The 17,094-nt window shown below is 36.1% G+C and overlaps 1 protein-coding gene across 11 annotated transcripts in view; it reads right to left on the bottom strand.

Moving 5' to 3' along the window:
* NOL4 (nucleolar protein 4) overlaps positions 1–17,094 on the bottom strand; it is a 356,755-nt gene that overhangs the window by 230,486 nt on the left and 109,175 nt on the right. For all 11 annotated transcript variants that reach the window (XM_023510255.1, XM_023510256.1, XM_003784753.2 and 8 more), the window contains 3 exons: positions 11,325–11,436; positions 10,307–10,419; positions 2,737–2,869 (listed from right to left, as the gene is read on the bottom strand). In XM_023510255.1, coding sequence (XP_023366023.1) covers positions 2,737–2,869; positions 10,307–10,419; positions 11,325–11,385 — 307 coding nt within the window. In that variant the 5' untranslated portion in view covers positions 11,386–11,436. The remainder of the gene's footprint in view (positions 1–2,736; positions 2,870–10,306; positions 10,420–11,324; positions 11,437–17,094) is intronic.

Below are 17,094 nucleotides of genomic sequence, written 5' to 3'. Positions count from 1 at the left end.
AGGAAGTGGAAATGGTGAGACAACACTTCCAAAGAGTTTTACTGTAAAGTACATGGCAGAGGTGGTTGCAAAGAAATGGGACAATGAATGGAGGGACAGGATGGGATCTGCTATGTTTGGGATGTTTTGTGCTCCCCAAAAGTCATGCTGAGATTTAATTCCTAATGCAACCTTAATAAGAGGTACGGCTTTTAGGATGTGATCGACTCAGGGAGTTCCACTCTCCTGAATGGGATTAGGTGCTCTTATAAAAGTATTGGTCAGTGGGATTTCAGCCCTTATTCATCCCTGTGCCCCTTCCATCATGAAAGGACACAGTTTCTCCCCTCCCAAGGATGTAGAAAATGGTGTCATTCTAGAAGTGGAGACCAGGCTCTCACTAGACATTGAACATGATCCTGCTGATGCCTAGATCTTGGACCCCACAGATCTTGGGCTCCAGAACTGCAAGAAATAAATTTATTCTCTTTCTAAAGTACCCAGTCTCAGGCATTTTCTTATACCACCACAAATGGATTAAGACAGGATTAATGGAGGCTTTATAAAGAAGATATTTATTACATTATGTTTGTATGCTAATATTAATAGCCCACTAGGATGAGGGAAAACTGTTGAAGCAGAAAGAAAAAAAATCAATGATGAATGTGAGTATGTTGGAGAAGGGACGCTAGATAAGTCATTATTCTCAAAGCACACATCAATACAGCATGAGAAAGCACCTTGCCCTGAGAGTAAGTAATATATGAAGTTATTCCACTGCATTTTATAAAAATCAATACAGATTTAGATCACAACAGCTGTGCTCTAACCAAAGATCCATAATTGGCAATTCCAATTAAGATAACAAGAAATTTTCATGATGGGACATCCTCCTATACCTATATTCTCAAAAATTACAGACTAAAAGTGATGAGGTTATAAACAGGTAAAATATATAAACACATAAATTAATAAAGTGATATATTATTACCAAAATCATTTTGATTATTTTGTGATTCTTATGCCATACAATTATCATTAAAAAATCTGAGGATTTTCTACTCATGTTTTAGAAAAGATCATTTATATCTAAATTAGAAGAAGTTCATTTTTTATTGCATTCCTGAATAAATGCCCTTTCCATTACCATAGCTATTCCACAATGAAGCAAGTGAAATGCAACATTCAAGGTACTGATAATGCTTTACTTCTTTTCTCTTAATTCAACCCAACAAGGATACCAACATCGTTTAGACTCTTCTGAAATGAGAAAAAGAGAAGTACCCCCAATTTTTTTATACACTTAAAGCTAGGGATTTCTGAAGCCTTGACAACATAAACAGAACACAAATAGCAAATGGAAATACAATGATCTTTTGCAACCAGTTTTAGATAGCAATTGTCAAAAAAGCAAGGAAAGATTTCTTTCCCCTGCCAACAGATGTAGGCACAACACTGTACAGTCAACAGTTCTTGTCAACTAGCTGATTACAGATACAATAAACTAATTTTGAATAAAATTGGCCAATTTCCTTTTATTTATAATCCTTAATTTTTATCCAAAATTACCCAACTAAGGCATATGTACTTGTAATCATAATTTTATATTTACAAATACAAAAATATCCAAAGACTTCTGAAAATACTACATTTAAAATGTTAACTACCACAACCATTCTACATATATCCAACTTTCCTCCCATCAAAACCAGTGGGTAATTCAGGAATCTTCAACAAAGTTAGAAATAAGAGCTTATGATCACTTTTTCTTAAGAGCTCCATAAAGTTCCTCAAAGTTACAGAAAAATATCCTCTTACCTATCAAAAATCACTCTGGTAATATTGTCCTTTAATACCTGTTGATTTTTATTTACAACTCGTCTTTTAAGGAAGATGATATAAATAAAAACACACAAAGTCATCTTTTGATCACAAACTCTTAGGTCAGTCACAAGAATGATAGCTCAAGAAACCAAAGCTGGGAAATATTATCACAGAAACACAAATTACATTGATATAACACAAATTTTAAGCTCAGGGAGCAAAACATGAGTAAGTTTAGATTTTATTACTCATACACGTGACTAGTACCATGTTTCCTCGAAAATAAGACCTACCCAAAAAATAAGCCCTAGCAAGATTTCCATGCATTTGTTAAATATAAGTCTGACCCCAATAATAAGACATAGTGATGGGCTAGATACGCTGCCTAGCCACGCCATGCATTTCGGTGCGGAAAGGAAGACATCCCTAGTGTGTCTTCCTGAGAAAAAATAAATATAAGAAAGGAAGACCCAGCCCTAGTGTGTGTTCCAGAGAAAAAATAAATATAAGACAGTGTCTTATTTTCAGGGAAACACGGTAGCTCAACACTTATATGCACGTGTGGGAGTAAAACTCAACAGAAATCAAGTAGGGGAAAGGAGGGGCTGGGTAAATTCAGACCTGAAGGGTACAGTGCACACTTTCATGATGAAGGGAAAAAGCAAATTACGTAACCAAAACATGTATAACCCCAGAATACTCTGAAATAAGAAAATCCATTTATACATCAGTCTAACACGTTGTTTCTGAACACAGCACTTGAATCCAGATACGATAAGGTGATGATACAACCTGAGTACAAAGAGAAAGGTCTCAACAGAAACAGATAAACAATGGGGACAAGAAGTAATACCTGATTGCCATTTCAACAGATTCTGACTCATCATAGTTTTATTGTCTCATTTATTTGTTTGTTCAAGCTGAAAGGCTTACCATCTTGCTGGCCATGAAGAGTCTGAGGACTCTGCATTCTTTCCTCCAGGTTGGAGCTGAGATCAGAGTTCACGGCTGACATCCGTGTTGAATCGCTCATGTCAAATTCATCACTTTCTATTGAACTTTCATCCTGAAAATGGTTTTAAAATATCATCAAGCATCATAAAATATAATACATTCAAATAAGGACCGTTTTATGTATAGGGTCCATTAGAGTTTAGGTAGTAAGCAAGTTTTTACAGAACTCAGTAAAACACGTTACATAGCAATAGATGTTTGGAATAAAAAATAATGAAATCATTTCTCCCTTCGAGGAATTTTAAGACTTGTGAATATTCAATCAATGTATCTATGTACACATAGCTTTTTTTAATTTTTAATTTTAATTTTTTTTTTTTTTAGAGACAGAGTCTCACTTTATCACCCAGGGTAGAGTACGATAGCGTCACAGCTCACAACAACCTCCAGCTCTTAGGCTTAGGCAATTCTCTTGCCTCAGCCTCCCAAGAAGCTGGGACTACAGGCACCCACCACAATGTCTGGCTATATTTTTGTTGCAGTTTGGCCAGGGCTAGGTTTGAACCTGCCACCCTCAGCATATAGGGCCGGTGCCCTACTCACTGAGCCACAGGCACCACCAAGTACACATAGCTTTTAAAGGTAAAGATTATCTCTACAGAGAACTGAGCTTGGAAATTAGCCTTAACAATGAAAGAATGGATGTTACAGTAATAGCAAATACCTCCAGAAAGAGTCAGTCTCAAAACATAAAGAGTTTTGATTAAAAATATAACGTGAAAAGTTTTGATTAAAAATTAAAGGACCTAATAAAATGTTAATAAGCAAAATCTTAGAATGCAGCAAGAAAGATGTTCTAAAAATGTTTTTCATTGGCAAACAAGATAGATTCCAATAATAGACAGACTAATGTGTAGATTCAAAGTCAGCATATGATGGAGAGAAAGGTCATCTTAGTACACCCTTGCTTTCCTGACAGGTGAGTAGGATTGCACTGTAAAAAGGAGTTCTAGATAAAACTGTGCAAGATCCATTTACTAAACGTCACTTCACAAAATGGGTAAATTACCCAAAGGCCATTTGCCAAGCGGCCAATTCATCAAAACCTGTCAAATATTAACTTGAACCGCGTCTATGGTATTTTGCCACAGACATTTCATCGAAGTAAACTCCTTTTGAGAAACTTGGTTTTTTAATAAATTGTGTATTTATTCAGCAAGAAGACCTGAGAAACCAGGCTAACGTGTCAATGTTCAATCAAAATCACCGCATTCGATTTTATTGGTAAATATTTGATCTGAAAGTTCACCACTAAAATAAGAATTAACACTAACATGATAATTAGTAGCCGCTGGAGCTGTGCTGCTGTTTCTGTTGAAGACCCTGTTCTCTACATCTGTTTACTCATGTGCTCTTCATTATAACGTAGCAGTCAGATACTAGTAGTCATTTACTTTCACAGATGAAGAAATTGAGACCCAGAGAAGTGAAATAATCTCCCTGATTATTAATTACGACAGAACTGGGATTCATCTGAAGTCACCCAGCCCTGAGAAAACTGCTTATCTAAATAGAAAAGTGTCATAAATGACATCTTACTGTCAAGATGAAAGTTGCTATGGCTGGGGGACCCAAGTGTTCTGGTGGACTAACAGATTGGCATTCTGATCCCTGAGTCAGGTCCAAAGGGTTGTGGGGCCCTTCTTTGATCAGAGGTCTGGTCATAGCTGGGTGTACGGAGCAGCGCTAACTCTTCATTAATTCAGCAAGAAAATGCCTCCCTACCCGACCGCTGAGCAATCAGCACGTAGACTTCTCCGGGTGGCATGCCCTTCTCTCTGTACCTTACACTTTCTTCAAATCTAAATTCCAAGAAAACCCAATGTATCTGAAAATACATATTCCCATATATAAATGAGTATGTGTGTGTGTATATGGAAAAAACTAAGAGTCTTCAATGTTACCAGTGTGCCATACATAAATACATATCCTATACATATTCCCACACAGGTGATATAGATACCTATTATGTATACTATCTGTAGTGTCTGTGACTTCATAAGGTTTTAAAGAACATTCTCAGAAGCCAGACTTCCCAGATTCAGATCCGTGCTCTGACACTTATGAGAATAGGTGTGTTACCTGAAGCAAGTTACCTGATATTTCTGTATCTCAGTTTCTTTACTCCTACAGTGGGAATAATGATAGTACCAACATCATAGAGTGGAATGAGGATTGAGTGTGTGTAATATATTTGAAGTAGAACAATGTAAAAAATAATAAGCATGTCACAGCTTGATATTGCTATGCAGAATATACAACAAATTACATGGTATATAACAAGATGCACATTTATTATACAAACATATACAATAAATTTAAGTATAATGGTAAAGGTGACCAGCGTGTTTCTAAATTAGTTCCACATAAAAACATAGTCTCTATAAACATTTGTTATAGATATCACAAATAGCTAACTTCGTGTAATGCAGTAAAATATCATTTTTATGGCATATATAAATCCATGTATGTAAAACATATGTATGTGAGAATATGAGTTTTTGTGTACATATAGTTAAAGAAACACTAAATATGATGATCCCAGGTCTGTGAAGTGGTTGTACAAACTGCTATGGCATCTTATGAATAGTCAGTATACATAACCACTAAATGATACTCTTCTCAGCACACTTTTTAAATAGTTTGGACCAGAGATTAAAATGTTTATGTAGCCAAATGTGCTGTTAAGTTTTTTTTTTAATATAAGGAAAGCATCATCATTTAAAGGATTTATCAAAAGTAGCTTAATGATTAAGAATATTTGAAATATTATCCCCCATCATTACCTATGAAATATAACTCACTTTTCATATTTCTATGCCTTTTTAAGAATACCAACTGTCACATCTATAAAGAGTTTTAATGAAATCAAATGCATATATTCCTTCTGTAATTTCTCATGGTTATTGACCATTACAGAAGCTAATTTCCAAAGATGGCTGCCATCAGTTCCTTTCCTCCCTGTACACGCATGCCACTCCACAGATCAACAGGCAGTATTTATGTCCTCCTTCCCTTGGTGGCTTTGTTATTTGCTTTGATCAATAGAATGTGGCAGAAGTGATGCTCCGGCTGCTTCCTGTGTCCTGGAAGCCAACTGCCTTACAAGACATCTGACTACTCTAAGAGGCAGAGAGAGTGAGGGGTCATGGAAAGGAGCATCGAGGAGCCAGATGGGTCAGTGACATTTTCTTGGACGATGCAGTCTGCAATGTAACCAAGGAAGTGATACTAGGTTATGCCAGAAATAACAAGAGAAACACCCCAGAGAGTCTTTTCTGAATTCTTAACCCACTGAATAAGGAGAAATAAGAAATGTTGTGTTATTATTTCCACTACGTTTTGAGAGTGCTACACAGAAATCGATAACTAAAAACCATCTACACTTCCTCTTTGGGGCCACACATAGCCTTTATATTGATCTGTTTCCAAAAAGTGAATATGGAGATAAGCAATCATTTAAATGATTTCACCGGTTTTAAATTTCGCCTTAAATGTAATGCCATGAAACTCAAGAGAAACCCATTATCGTGGTGTATGTGTTCCCTACTGTCTAGATTTCTACTCCTCACACCTTATGTTGAAACGTCCAATACCTTCTCAAACATTCTCAGTCTCACTTATTTTTTTCCCCTGAGGAGGAAGGAACCAACAGAAGAACCCTTCCCCAACCTCCACCACGGGCAGGAGGCTTCAGCCCTCCTGGATGTGACTATTCTGAAGCCAACCCTTTCAATTTCACACAAGAAATCCTCCCTACTCATGCCAAGGATATTGATTTATCAATTATTCTTCCTTTTCACTGCATCCGTTATTTACCTCTGCTGTATGACTCTCATCCATGTGAAAATACGCTATCATTTCTGATATTTGATATTAGAAACATAAATATAAAAAACTCCTACTGTCTCCGTCTTCCCTCCAGCTACGCCCAGTTCTCTGCTCCCTTCCCTATACCTTTCTGCCTACAACTCTGTCTCGTACTCACACCAAACAGGTTTCTGTCCTTACCACCCCACAACTACTAACTACTCTTGTCAAGAACAGCATTAACTCTGACAAGGCTAAATACAAATTTAACTTTCAGTCTCCTTTTTAATTGACTTACAACCTGATTTGACACACTATATTACACTGGGCTCCGTGAAAACTTACGTTAGACTTCCTTTTGAGTTCACAAACTCTCCTGATTTTCCTGCTAACACACTGGCTACTCTTTCTTGGTATCTGTTATTTATTCCTCTTTATCTTCCAGATGTGATAACATTGGAATTTTCTAAATTGAGGTCATTGGGCATTGTTCCTCAATTTATAGTCACTACTTCAATAATACCCTCCAGTACGTAGCTTTTCATGCTACCTGCCTATAGTCTTATGTCCAGCTGAGTTCTTTGCTATCAATTTTACATGCCAACCATTCGGTTGAGAAATATACTTGAATGTCTAATAAATCTCTCAAATCTACTGGGATTTCTAATCAAGAGCTTATAGTTGAAATTCTAACATCATACCTCAAATCTATTCTGGGTAGAGATTTTTCCCATAGAAAAAATAGAAATAGAAATTTAGCTAATAGAAATTCTACCCCGCTTGCTCAAATTAAAAACCTCAGAATCATGATTGGCTCTTGACTTCCTTACACACTCCATCGCCAACCTGTCAATAAATTTTAAAATATAGTCATTATCTCATCTCTCTTTACTGCCTTAACTAGTATCCTTCTGATCCAAGCCACTATTGTCCTCTTTCCTATAACCTGAAACATCCTTCAAGGAAATGTTTACTCACAAGCCTGCCACTGACCATCCCTGGCATCCGATTCATTGAGCAGTAAACAGCTTAGAACCCTATCAACATTCGGTTTTTCTCTTCCTTGGAGAAAGAGTCATGTACCATTCTAGTTAACCTGGTTAACTAGCCCCATTTTCCTTATCACTCCATGTGATAGCACAGGTGTTAAGAAAAGAATGTTCATATAAGGTAAGTTGGGAACCCTGCACAGAAGCTCCACGCCCCGAAACAGAATCTCTTATGATGCCACGGGTCGGGATTTCAGTTCCCCAAGGGACATGCCAATTGTAAGAATCATCCAACTCACACCTCTGAAGATGCTTACCATGCATTTCTGTCTTTTGATAGTGTTCACCAGTTGGGATCATTTTGGTCATTAGCTATGTTGTCTAGTCACACAGTTGTCATCAATTTAGTCAGTTTTAAGGGAGAACAAAGTTAAAAATTTCCTGACAGGCCGAAGCCTTATGCAGAAAGGGAAAGAGCTCTGTTAGCTCTTCATCCACATTGATTTCTGCAGTAACCTTCTACCAGCGCCTCTGTATCCACTTTTCTCCTCTTCATTCTATTCTCAGGCCACATAATTATATTCAAATATAGATCACATCATATGCTTTCTCTGCTCAGAACCTCAATCTAATAGCTCAGAACCACAATCTAATAGCTCTCCATATTACTCAGAGTAAAATTTAAAGACTCTTAAAATAGAAGGCCCGACATAACCTGGATTTCCACTCTCTCCAAACTCTTCTATTTCCTCTACCTTGTTCATTCTGCTCCAACCACGCTGACTATCTTCCTATTCCTACAGCTACCAAATATGCACCTACCTCAGGAACCTTGTGGTATATGCCCAATATATACATACTCATACATATCCCTGTATGTGTACATACACATATTTCATTTCTGTATAATTGACAGAAATCCCAGGAAGCCTTTTAAAAATATGGTCCCTAGTTCTAAAGAAAGTGCCATCCCTGGCCTTATTCACTTCTCTCAACAGCATTTAGTGTCTTCTTATGTACCTACATCCATTATTTTATTGTATGTTCCCCTCCCTCTAAGCTTCACAAAGATAGGTTTGTTCTCAGTTTATTCATTGCTTTTTTGCATGAGTATAAGACACACAGGAGATACTCTAAAAATTTTTATAAATAATCTAGTCATTTATCTAAATATTCTAAGGTGGTATACATCCAATTTAGGGTTTTTTTTCATATAAATGATTTTCCCAATCTAGTAACAAATTTGAAAAGATCTAATTTCTTTTGTGTAAAATAATTATGATTTTTTAGAAGCCAGGATGGATCAGCATATGTGGGTTGCATTGCTGGCACAAAGTCGATCTTCCTACATTTTGGCCCAGAAATACACATATCAACATCTGAATGAGCTTCCTAAAAAATCTGACAGCTCTAACTAGTTTATGAGACATCATATTTTTTTTCAATTATATAATGAATCATGGAAATAAATTCTTTTCACTCTCAGGGATGGACAAACTGATATTTTCTTGTTTTGATGTCTTTAACCCAATGATTTTATTACTATTTATTCAATTATTTATATGTAGCCATCTGGCAATATGTAATCTGATACTGTTACTGAATTAATATGGATTTTTAAAATGGAGTTTATCCTGAATAAAGTTTGTTGAAGTCAAACAATTTTATAAATAAAGCTTTAGGTCAAATCCTGTTTAAATACAGAAAAAAAAAAAAACACCTAAACTTTGATTTGAATTTTATGAAGCAAATTAGCTAAACAAAGTAATTTTAAAAGAATGCAATTATACCTTAGTAAATAAATAATTTTACATTTGAAAAATACACATTGAACCAAATTTTCTGTCCTAGAAGAATTTTAAAGAGGTAATCTCTTAAACGAAGGACCTGCTTCAAATAGAGATAACCTGAATATTTCTATTAATTAATGGCTACTATCTAGTTAATAAAAATTTACTAAGCACGTATAGTATATCTGCTATTGTTTTATCTTTTGTAAAATATAAACAGGGCACATATATAACTTGTCCTTCCTTTTGAAATACTTCAACCAAAATGCGTAGCTAACTAGAATTCTAAAGGATATTAAAAAAATATGCATTTAGTACCTTATACATTGCTAGATTCTCATTATGCAAATTAAATAGAATCATTTGAAATGTCACAATATCTTCATTTAAGAAGAATCATCATAAATTGTCGCCAGAAAATGCAAAAAAGTAAATAGGCAAATATATAGAGTAGTGATTAACCTAAAAAATAATGTTAAAATACATGCAAGATTTGCACAGTCTAGAAATGATTATCCTTGAAATACCTATTAGATCTATAAAGGAAAAATCACGTTAGTACTTAAATTTCCTTGGAAATTCACTTATTTGGAGTACCTTACTCTGAATTTTTTCCACTGAACTTTCTAGCACTATATCAAGGCTAGCTCAATGTTGGTCTACTAAGGAAAATGAATCTTCCTTGGGAATGGACACAGTCGGACACTACACTGAGATACAGAGATTTTGTGTCGTGGACTAGGAGTCCCTGTTCACTGCCCACTTCTGTGCAACCCTGGTGACACTCATTAAAACACAAATTACTGCCTTCAATACTCCATCATGCTTAATATGCTGTTCATAGTTATCCAACTTCACTGCAATTTGCAAGTGATAAAAGCATGGACGTGTGTGCCGTACCTCGTCCTGCTGTGAGTTCAGCAGCTGCAGTTTCATGTGCTTCATGTAGGCCATGGTAATCGGCATGTTGTAGTCAATCATGCTGGTCACCAAAGTGGGAGGTTTTCCATTATCTGTAATAAGACATTTTAGTGGGTAATGAAAATAATACTGCATTCTACCTATAATTTCAGAATGATCCACTTTGTCCCAATTGAAATAGGATTCTAGATACCATGTGTCCAAAAATTTAGTTGCATCACAGATAGACTGTAGGACAAATAACTGATAAGATTTCAAAAAGAATATTGACACATATTAACAGTATGGATACATCATTTTTAAATGCAAAGGAGATTTTAAAGATCCTGAATAAAAATGATTAAAGCTAATACAACAATTAAACCCAATTACTTGTAGTTTTCTCCTTGGCTACAGAATTAATTTCTATATGTACTTCCTGAGGGCTAAAGAAATTTTCCTCTTTTTTTTTTTTTTTTTTTTTTTTTGGCCAGGCCACACATCTTCCAACACACAGGAATGGGCTGGCCTCTATACATCTCTGAGATTAGTATGATATCTGAGAGAAATTCACACTTGGGAAAATAATCTAGATAATCTTAATGAAAGCTAAAGCCAAATTAGAACTTTTCTATGAAAAGTTTTAGTGAAGGAGGGGCACATTAGTCATGATTTTTAGAAACAAGAAATGATTAGATTTAAAAGGATATTGGTAGAAACCAATTTTCTTGCTGCATATATCTAAAATAGCATGACATACATATAATAAATGGAAATTAAAACATTACTATAGGGGGAAAATGTCATTTGCCACAGCTGAAACTGTCTTTCTTTTCAGAATGGGCGCTGCGTGACTATGTAAGTGGATATTCAAACTTCACTGCCTCCTACTTGAATAGATGAGATGATCTGACTTGTTGAACTCTTTCGGTCGACGACGTTATTATAAAAATATGATATATAAATTGCCATTAGGAATGAAATTACTTTAAATCTCCCTATTTGACACCGCGGCTACCTTTATGATCTGTTCCATCGGGGTTTAAATGCATTCTTTTCTGGCACTCTGAGCAGCTCATTAGAAATCGTGTCACCGCTTCTCGTGGTAGGAAGGCGTAGCTCTCTGAAATCTGAAATGATTCACAAAATATAAGTGTTATTATGTAAGCTGACTGAGCGTGATCTAACAGAAATTATCACTGTATTTCCAAATAAGACACGTTATCCCCTAATGGCAGGAAGCACAAGGACAGCATGCAGTGCGGACCATGCATCATTGCAAGAAATATCTATCCAAGGTGATTAGAAGCCTCCTAATAAGAGCCAATGGTATCAGGTGGAGAGGAAATTAAAACCACATCTGCATGGGCATCTGTGAATAGTTCTGTATTTTTATAGGAAAAATAAGCACAGTGTACAGATACCCTGGTGAATTTTCCTTATTATTAAACATTGCTAACATTGTTTTTTGAACTTAACTGCTTGCACAATCAGAATTGTATCCAATTTGACATATATGTTTTAAAATTTAGCCCCAAATAGAAGCAAGGAACTTTGGATTTTTTTTCAGAATGAGCATTTCTTCATGAATTGCCTTTCAAAATATTTTAAGAGAGAATAAAAGATAAATTCAAACAGAACTCACGCATCTAGTTACTGCAGTGAATCATCCCTTCCACAGAAAATGACACACCTGGAAATGTAGTCAGGCCACCTGGCTTGCTCATTTTACTTCATTTATTTTATTTTATTTTATATATGTTTTAATAACACATGTCCTCGATAGCCTACACTGATCATCAGAGCAAGAGAAAGATTTTTCTTTTTTTACTTGTTGGGGATTCATGGAGGGTACAAAGAACCAGGTTATATTGATTGCAGTTGTTGGGTAAAGTCTCTTTTATAACTGTGTCCCACCCCTAAAAGACTTTCCTATGTCCTGCACAGAGCTTTATTTTCAGAACCATAATCTAGAGTCAAGTTAGAAATCAAAACTCCCATTACGGAGATTTTGTAAATATCTTTTCAAAAGTCAAGTTACTTGTCTTATCAAAGCAAATAATACCTGAAGTAAAATTGATATATTTGTAAATATGCCTAAATAAAAGGACTCAAACAGTGCTACCAGGAGGTCTGATGCAGGATTTTAGTTTCCACCACAGCACTAACATCATACATGAAACATGAGGTAAGAATTAGGAATAAATCAGCCTTAAATTACACATAAATGCCACAGACGATTTCTCAGGTGCATGTATGGCCATTGTGAACACTGACATATTTCAAATAAGTAAAAACAAAGGAAAATATGCACCCAACATGTCACTGGGTATAAATGTCTGACAATTTCCTTAGTGGTACTGGAGTCAACTTTTGCTCATACATGCTGTGGAGGGGGGCACAGAATTGAGGACAATCCATATACTAAGATCCAAAAATGTAAAGCTCATTTTCTCTGGAATTTGATACTGAAATCAGGTTGTATCTCTCAGGCTACCCTATTGACTCTCAGAGAACAGAAGTCATAAGAACACAAATGAGGAAGAACAGGCCTACAGTTAAAATCCGCCACGGCTGATTCATAGGTAGGTAATGAAATATCAATTCCACTAGTATTTGAAAGATAAAATTTGGAATTTTTAAACATAATCATTTATAAATTAAGAGATGTCCAGATTTTTTTAAAAATACTACTTGAAACTATATAGATGCTGAAGAGCAATGACATGATCATAGCCTCAAAATCCAGGGCTCAGCCTCCTGAGCCTCTTGGGAATATAGAGACTCATCACCATGCTCTGCTAATATTTTCTTATTTTTTGTAGAGACAGGACCTCACTATGTTGCTCAGGCTGGTTTTGAATTCCTGGCCTCAAGTCTCACCAAGTGCTGGAATTACAGGTATGAGCCACTATCCCTCAGCCTCTCTCTCTCTTTCTATATACTCATACACAAATATCCACAAATATAAATTTTAGTCTTATTTTTCTATTTTCACTGAGGGAACAAATATTTTAACTAATTTGCTTATTGAATTAGAGATGATTATTTTCTGGCTCTCTGAGAATTTATTTTATAATAATTCATAAGTAAAAGTCTATGATACATACTCAGTCCTTATATTTTACATCTTAACTCTCTTGGAATTATAGTTCATTGGAACTAACGTGGCTGACCTATAAACTTATTAACAAGCAGGATTTAAGAAGGAGATTCCATTGGTTTTCACAGATGATTTCTATCAATACTTTAATTATATAAAAAAGAAACCTTTAACTAAGGACCAAAAAAAAAAAAACTAGGTGAAGTTGAAAAGACACCATTTCCTTCCATGGTTCTGATGCTCTCTACAATCTGCTCTTTTCTCTATGCTAATAAAAGCACTGTATGGAAATCCCTTATAGAGAGATTTATTATTGACCTGACTCAGACCTATGACTATCCTAGCATCACTTGCCTCTAATGCATTTTTTTCTTAGAATAATTATTAATCACATATATGTTATAGCTTTGCTCTTGAAAACAACTTTATTTAATGATCACATATATGTTTGTGTTCACATACACATGTGTGTATGAAATAATACAAAGTCCCACTTCATAGCATAGTTTTCTCTTTGGTATGGTTTTGAAATAGTGCTTGGCATATTATATAAGAAGATAAAACACTAAGTTGGACATATTTCTCTTGGTGTCCAGAATCTATTTTGGGAGATACCTACACCAAGGCATCTCACTCCCCTTTAATCTTTCCTTCCCTACCTCATGTTCAGGGAGACCCTCATATCACAGAGTTTTCTTAGGCACAGAGTAGAGTGATCCTGCAACTAAGCTCTTCCCATTCATTTCTGGAACAATATTTTTTCTGCCATGGAGGTGAGGAGGGAAGATCATTCTTTTTATTTATTCAGAATCTTTCCTCCCAAAGCTCTTTGAAATCAGACCTCTGAGCTGATTGGAAAGTAGGTGCAGCAGAGGTCTGGTGCCCATCAATCTCACATTTCTGTAACCAATACAATCCTAATCACTGTGGTGCAAGGAGAATGTCTACTCAGGACCCAGCCTTCTAGCAGTAGATTTGCTTCACCCCACTATGCCAGGAGGAAACTGACATTCCCCCACATCATACCCTATGTATGACTGGGGGCCGAGCATCCTTCCTCCCTGATGTAGAAGCTGAAAAGGAGAGGAGCACAGAATGCCACAGGCACCTATTAGGAAGCATGTGTTATGGCCTTATTGGATCCTGGGTATAGAGGGAAAACCTTGGCTGGTCAACAGCCCTGGACCACCTATATGTACCCTGGGCCACTGAGACAAACCTATGCCTATACAACTGGGCATCAGTACTTCCAGTGCTAGTGGAACAGCCCCCTATATGGATGGCCCTGCCCCTTAAAGCTCCAGAGCAAAATTTGAAGCTCTTCCTGTGCACAAGTCCACAGCCACCACTGGGCCTGCAACTCTATTCCTGAGACTCAAGAGTTGTGACTGGATCCCAGTACTCCACCCAGAGTCTCCACCATTACTACTGGGCTGGGGGAAGCTACATGAGGTCCAACACATCACACAGGGCTGCACAGTCCTAAGCAGATATCACTCCTGGACTTGGTTCAAGATACTCCCCAGCAAAGGAAAACAGATGCCCTGCAATCCTATTAACCCAAAGCCAAAGAAGAACAAGGAGCCAGAAGAGAAGAAACCAGCAAAAGAACCTTGGCAACATGAAAAAAACAAAACAGTTCTACACCTTCAAGGGAACACTATGGACCCACTCGAAGAAATTGTTGAAAAGACAAAAATAGAATTCAAATTATGGATGCCAAATAAGACAACTGGAATTGAAGAGACAGTTGAAAACCAAACAGAGGAACAAACAATAAAATTCTGGAGATCAATGCAAAAAATTAAAAAGTCACTAGAGAGCTAGACAACATGTGAAAGGATATAATAGAACATAAATAATTAAAAGAATAATTTAGGGAATTTCAAAGCACAGCAAAGCACTCACAACAGGATAAACCAAGGAGAAGAATCCCATAGCTTGAAGAGAAGGCTCTTAAGATAACCCAGTCATTCAAAGAGGCAGAAAAGAATATTAAAAAGTCAAACCATAATTGAGAGAGATATGGAACTATTTGAAGTGAAATAACATTTGAGTTATAGGTATCCCTGTGGGATAAGAAGAAAGAGATAAAAGTATAAAAAACCTATTTGAGAAAAACTCCCATGGTATTGCCAGAAATTCAAACATTCAGATATAAGATAGACATTAAACACCATGAAGATTCATAGCAAACAAGTCATCTCCAAGACACATAATAATCAATCTGGTGAAGGTCAAAGTGAAAGCAAGCCAACAATCTACAACAATCTACAAAGAAAAACCAATCGGGCCAACTATAGACTTCTCAGAAGAACCTTACACATCTTCAATTGACTCAAACAGAACACAACTGCCAACCTACAACTCTGTAGCTTGCAAAGCTAAGATTCACAATCTATGGAGAAATAAGTATTTTCCAGACAAGCAAATATGGAAGGAATTTGCCATGACCAGACCTTTCTTGCAAAAAATGTTTAGAACAGCACTGTTAACAAATCAGCACAACAGATATCAACACATGTAAGATCACCTAACCAAAAAACAAAACCTCAAACTCATTTCTTATAAAACAATTGAAGAAGAGGTAAAACAAAGGAATAGGGCCTATCTAAAAGTATTAATAGACCAATATCCCACATACCAATGCAATCAATTAATAACTGACTGAATGCTCCTCCCAAAAGATATAGACTGACTCAATGGATGAGAAAATATAACACAAATATCTTACATCTGTAGGAAACACATTTAAATCATAAGGAAGCACACAGAACTTAACATGAAATGAGGTAAGAAAATATTCCACGCAATAGAAATCAAAAGAGAGCAGGTGTAGCCATTATAATATCAGATAAAATTGACTTAAAGCCAACAAAGGTAAAGAAAGACAAATAAGGTCATTATATTAATACAATGCTAAAGGGAGTGATTCAGCAAAATGACGTAACAATTCTAAATATTAGGAGCTCTCAGATACAGAAAGCAACTTTTACTAGAGCTAAGCAAGTGAATAAACAGTATCATCATAATTACCAGGCACCTCAATACCCTACTGTTGGAGCTTAATAAATCAAAGCAGAAAACAAATAAATAGACTTAAACCAAACTCTAAGTCAAATGGACTTAACAGACATTTACAGAACATTCTTCCCCCAAACTACAGAATGCACTCTTTTAAGTAGCATATGAACATTCTCCAAGATGGAGCATATGTTAGGCCACAAAACAGGTCTCAACTAATTCAACAAAATCAAGTTCATACCATGTACCTTCTCAGACCCTCGCAGAAGAAAGCTATGTGTAATTTTCCACATAAACAGAAGCTAATACAGAAATTAATCACAAGAGAAACACTTAAACCAATACAAAATCATGGAAATTAAATGACCTGATGCTGAACAATTATTGCATCAAGTATGAAATTAAGAAGGAAATCATACTCCCACCTGTAATTCTAGCACTCTGGGAGGCTGAAGCAGGTGGATTGCTTGAGCTCAGGAGTTCAAGAGCAGCCTGAGCAAGAGGCTCTGTCTCTTAAAAAAAATATCTGGGCATTGTGGTGGGCACCTGTAGTCCTAGCTACTCAGGATGCTGAGTCAAGAGGATCACTGGAGCCCAAGAGTTTGAGGTTTCTATAATTTATAACGCCACAGCATTCTACCAAGAGTGACAAAGTGAGATT

Source organism: Otolemur garnettii, unplaced genomic scaffold, assembly GCF_000181295.1.
Source record: "Otolemur garnettii isolate 467f Iridium unplaced genomic scaffold, OtoGar3 scaffold00012, whole genome shotgun sequence".
NCBI lineage: Eukaryota > Metazoa > Chordata > Mammalia > Primates > Galagidae > Otolemur > Otolemur garnettii.
The sequence above is the reverse complement of the archived record's forward strand: the minus strand, read 5'-3'. Positions and strand labels throughout refer to the sequence as shown.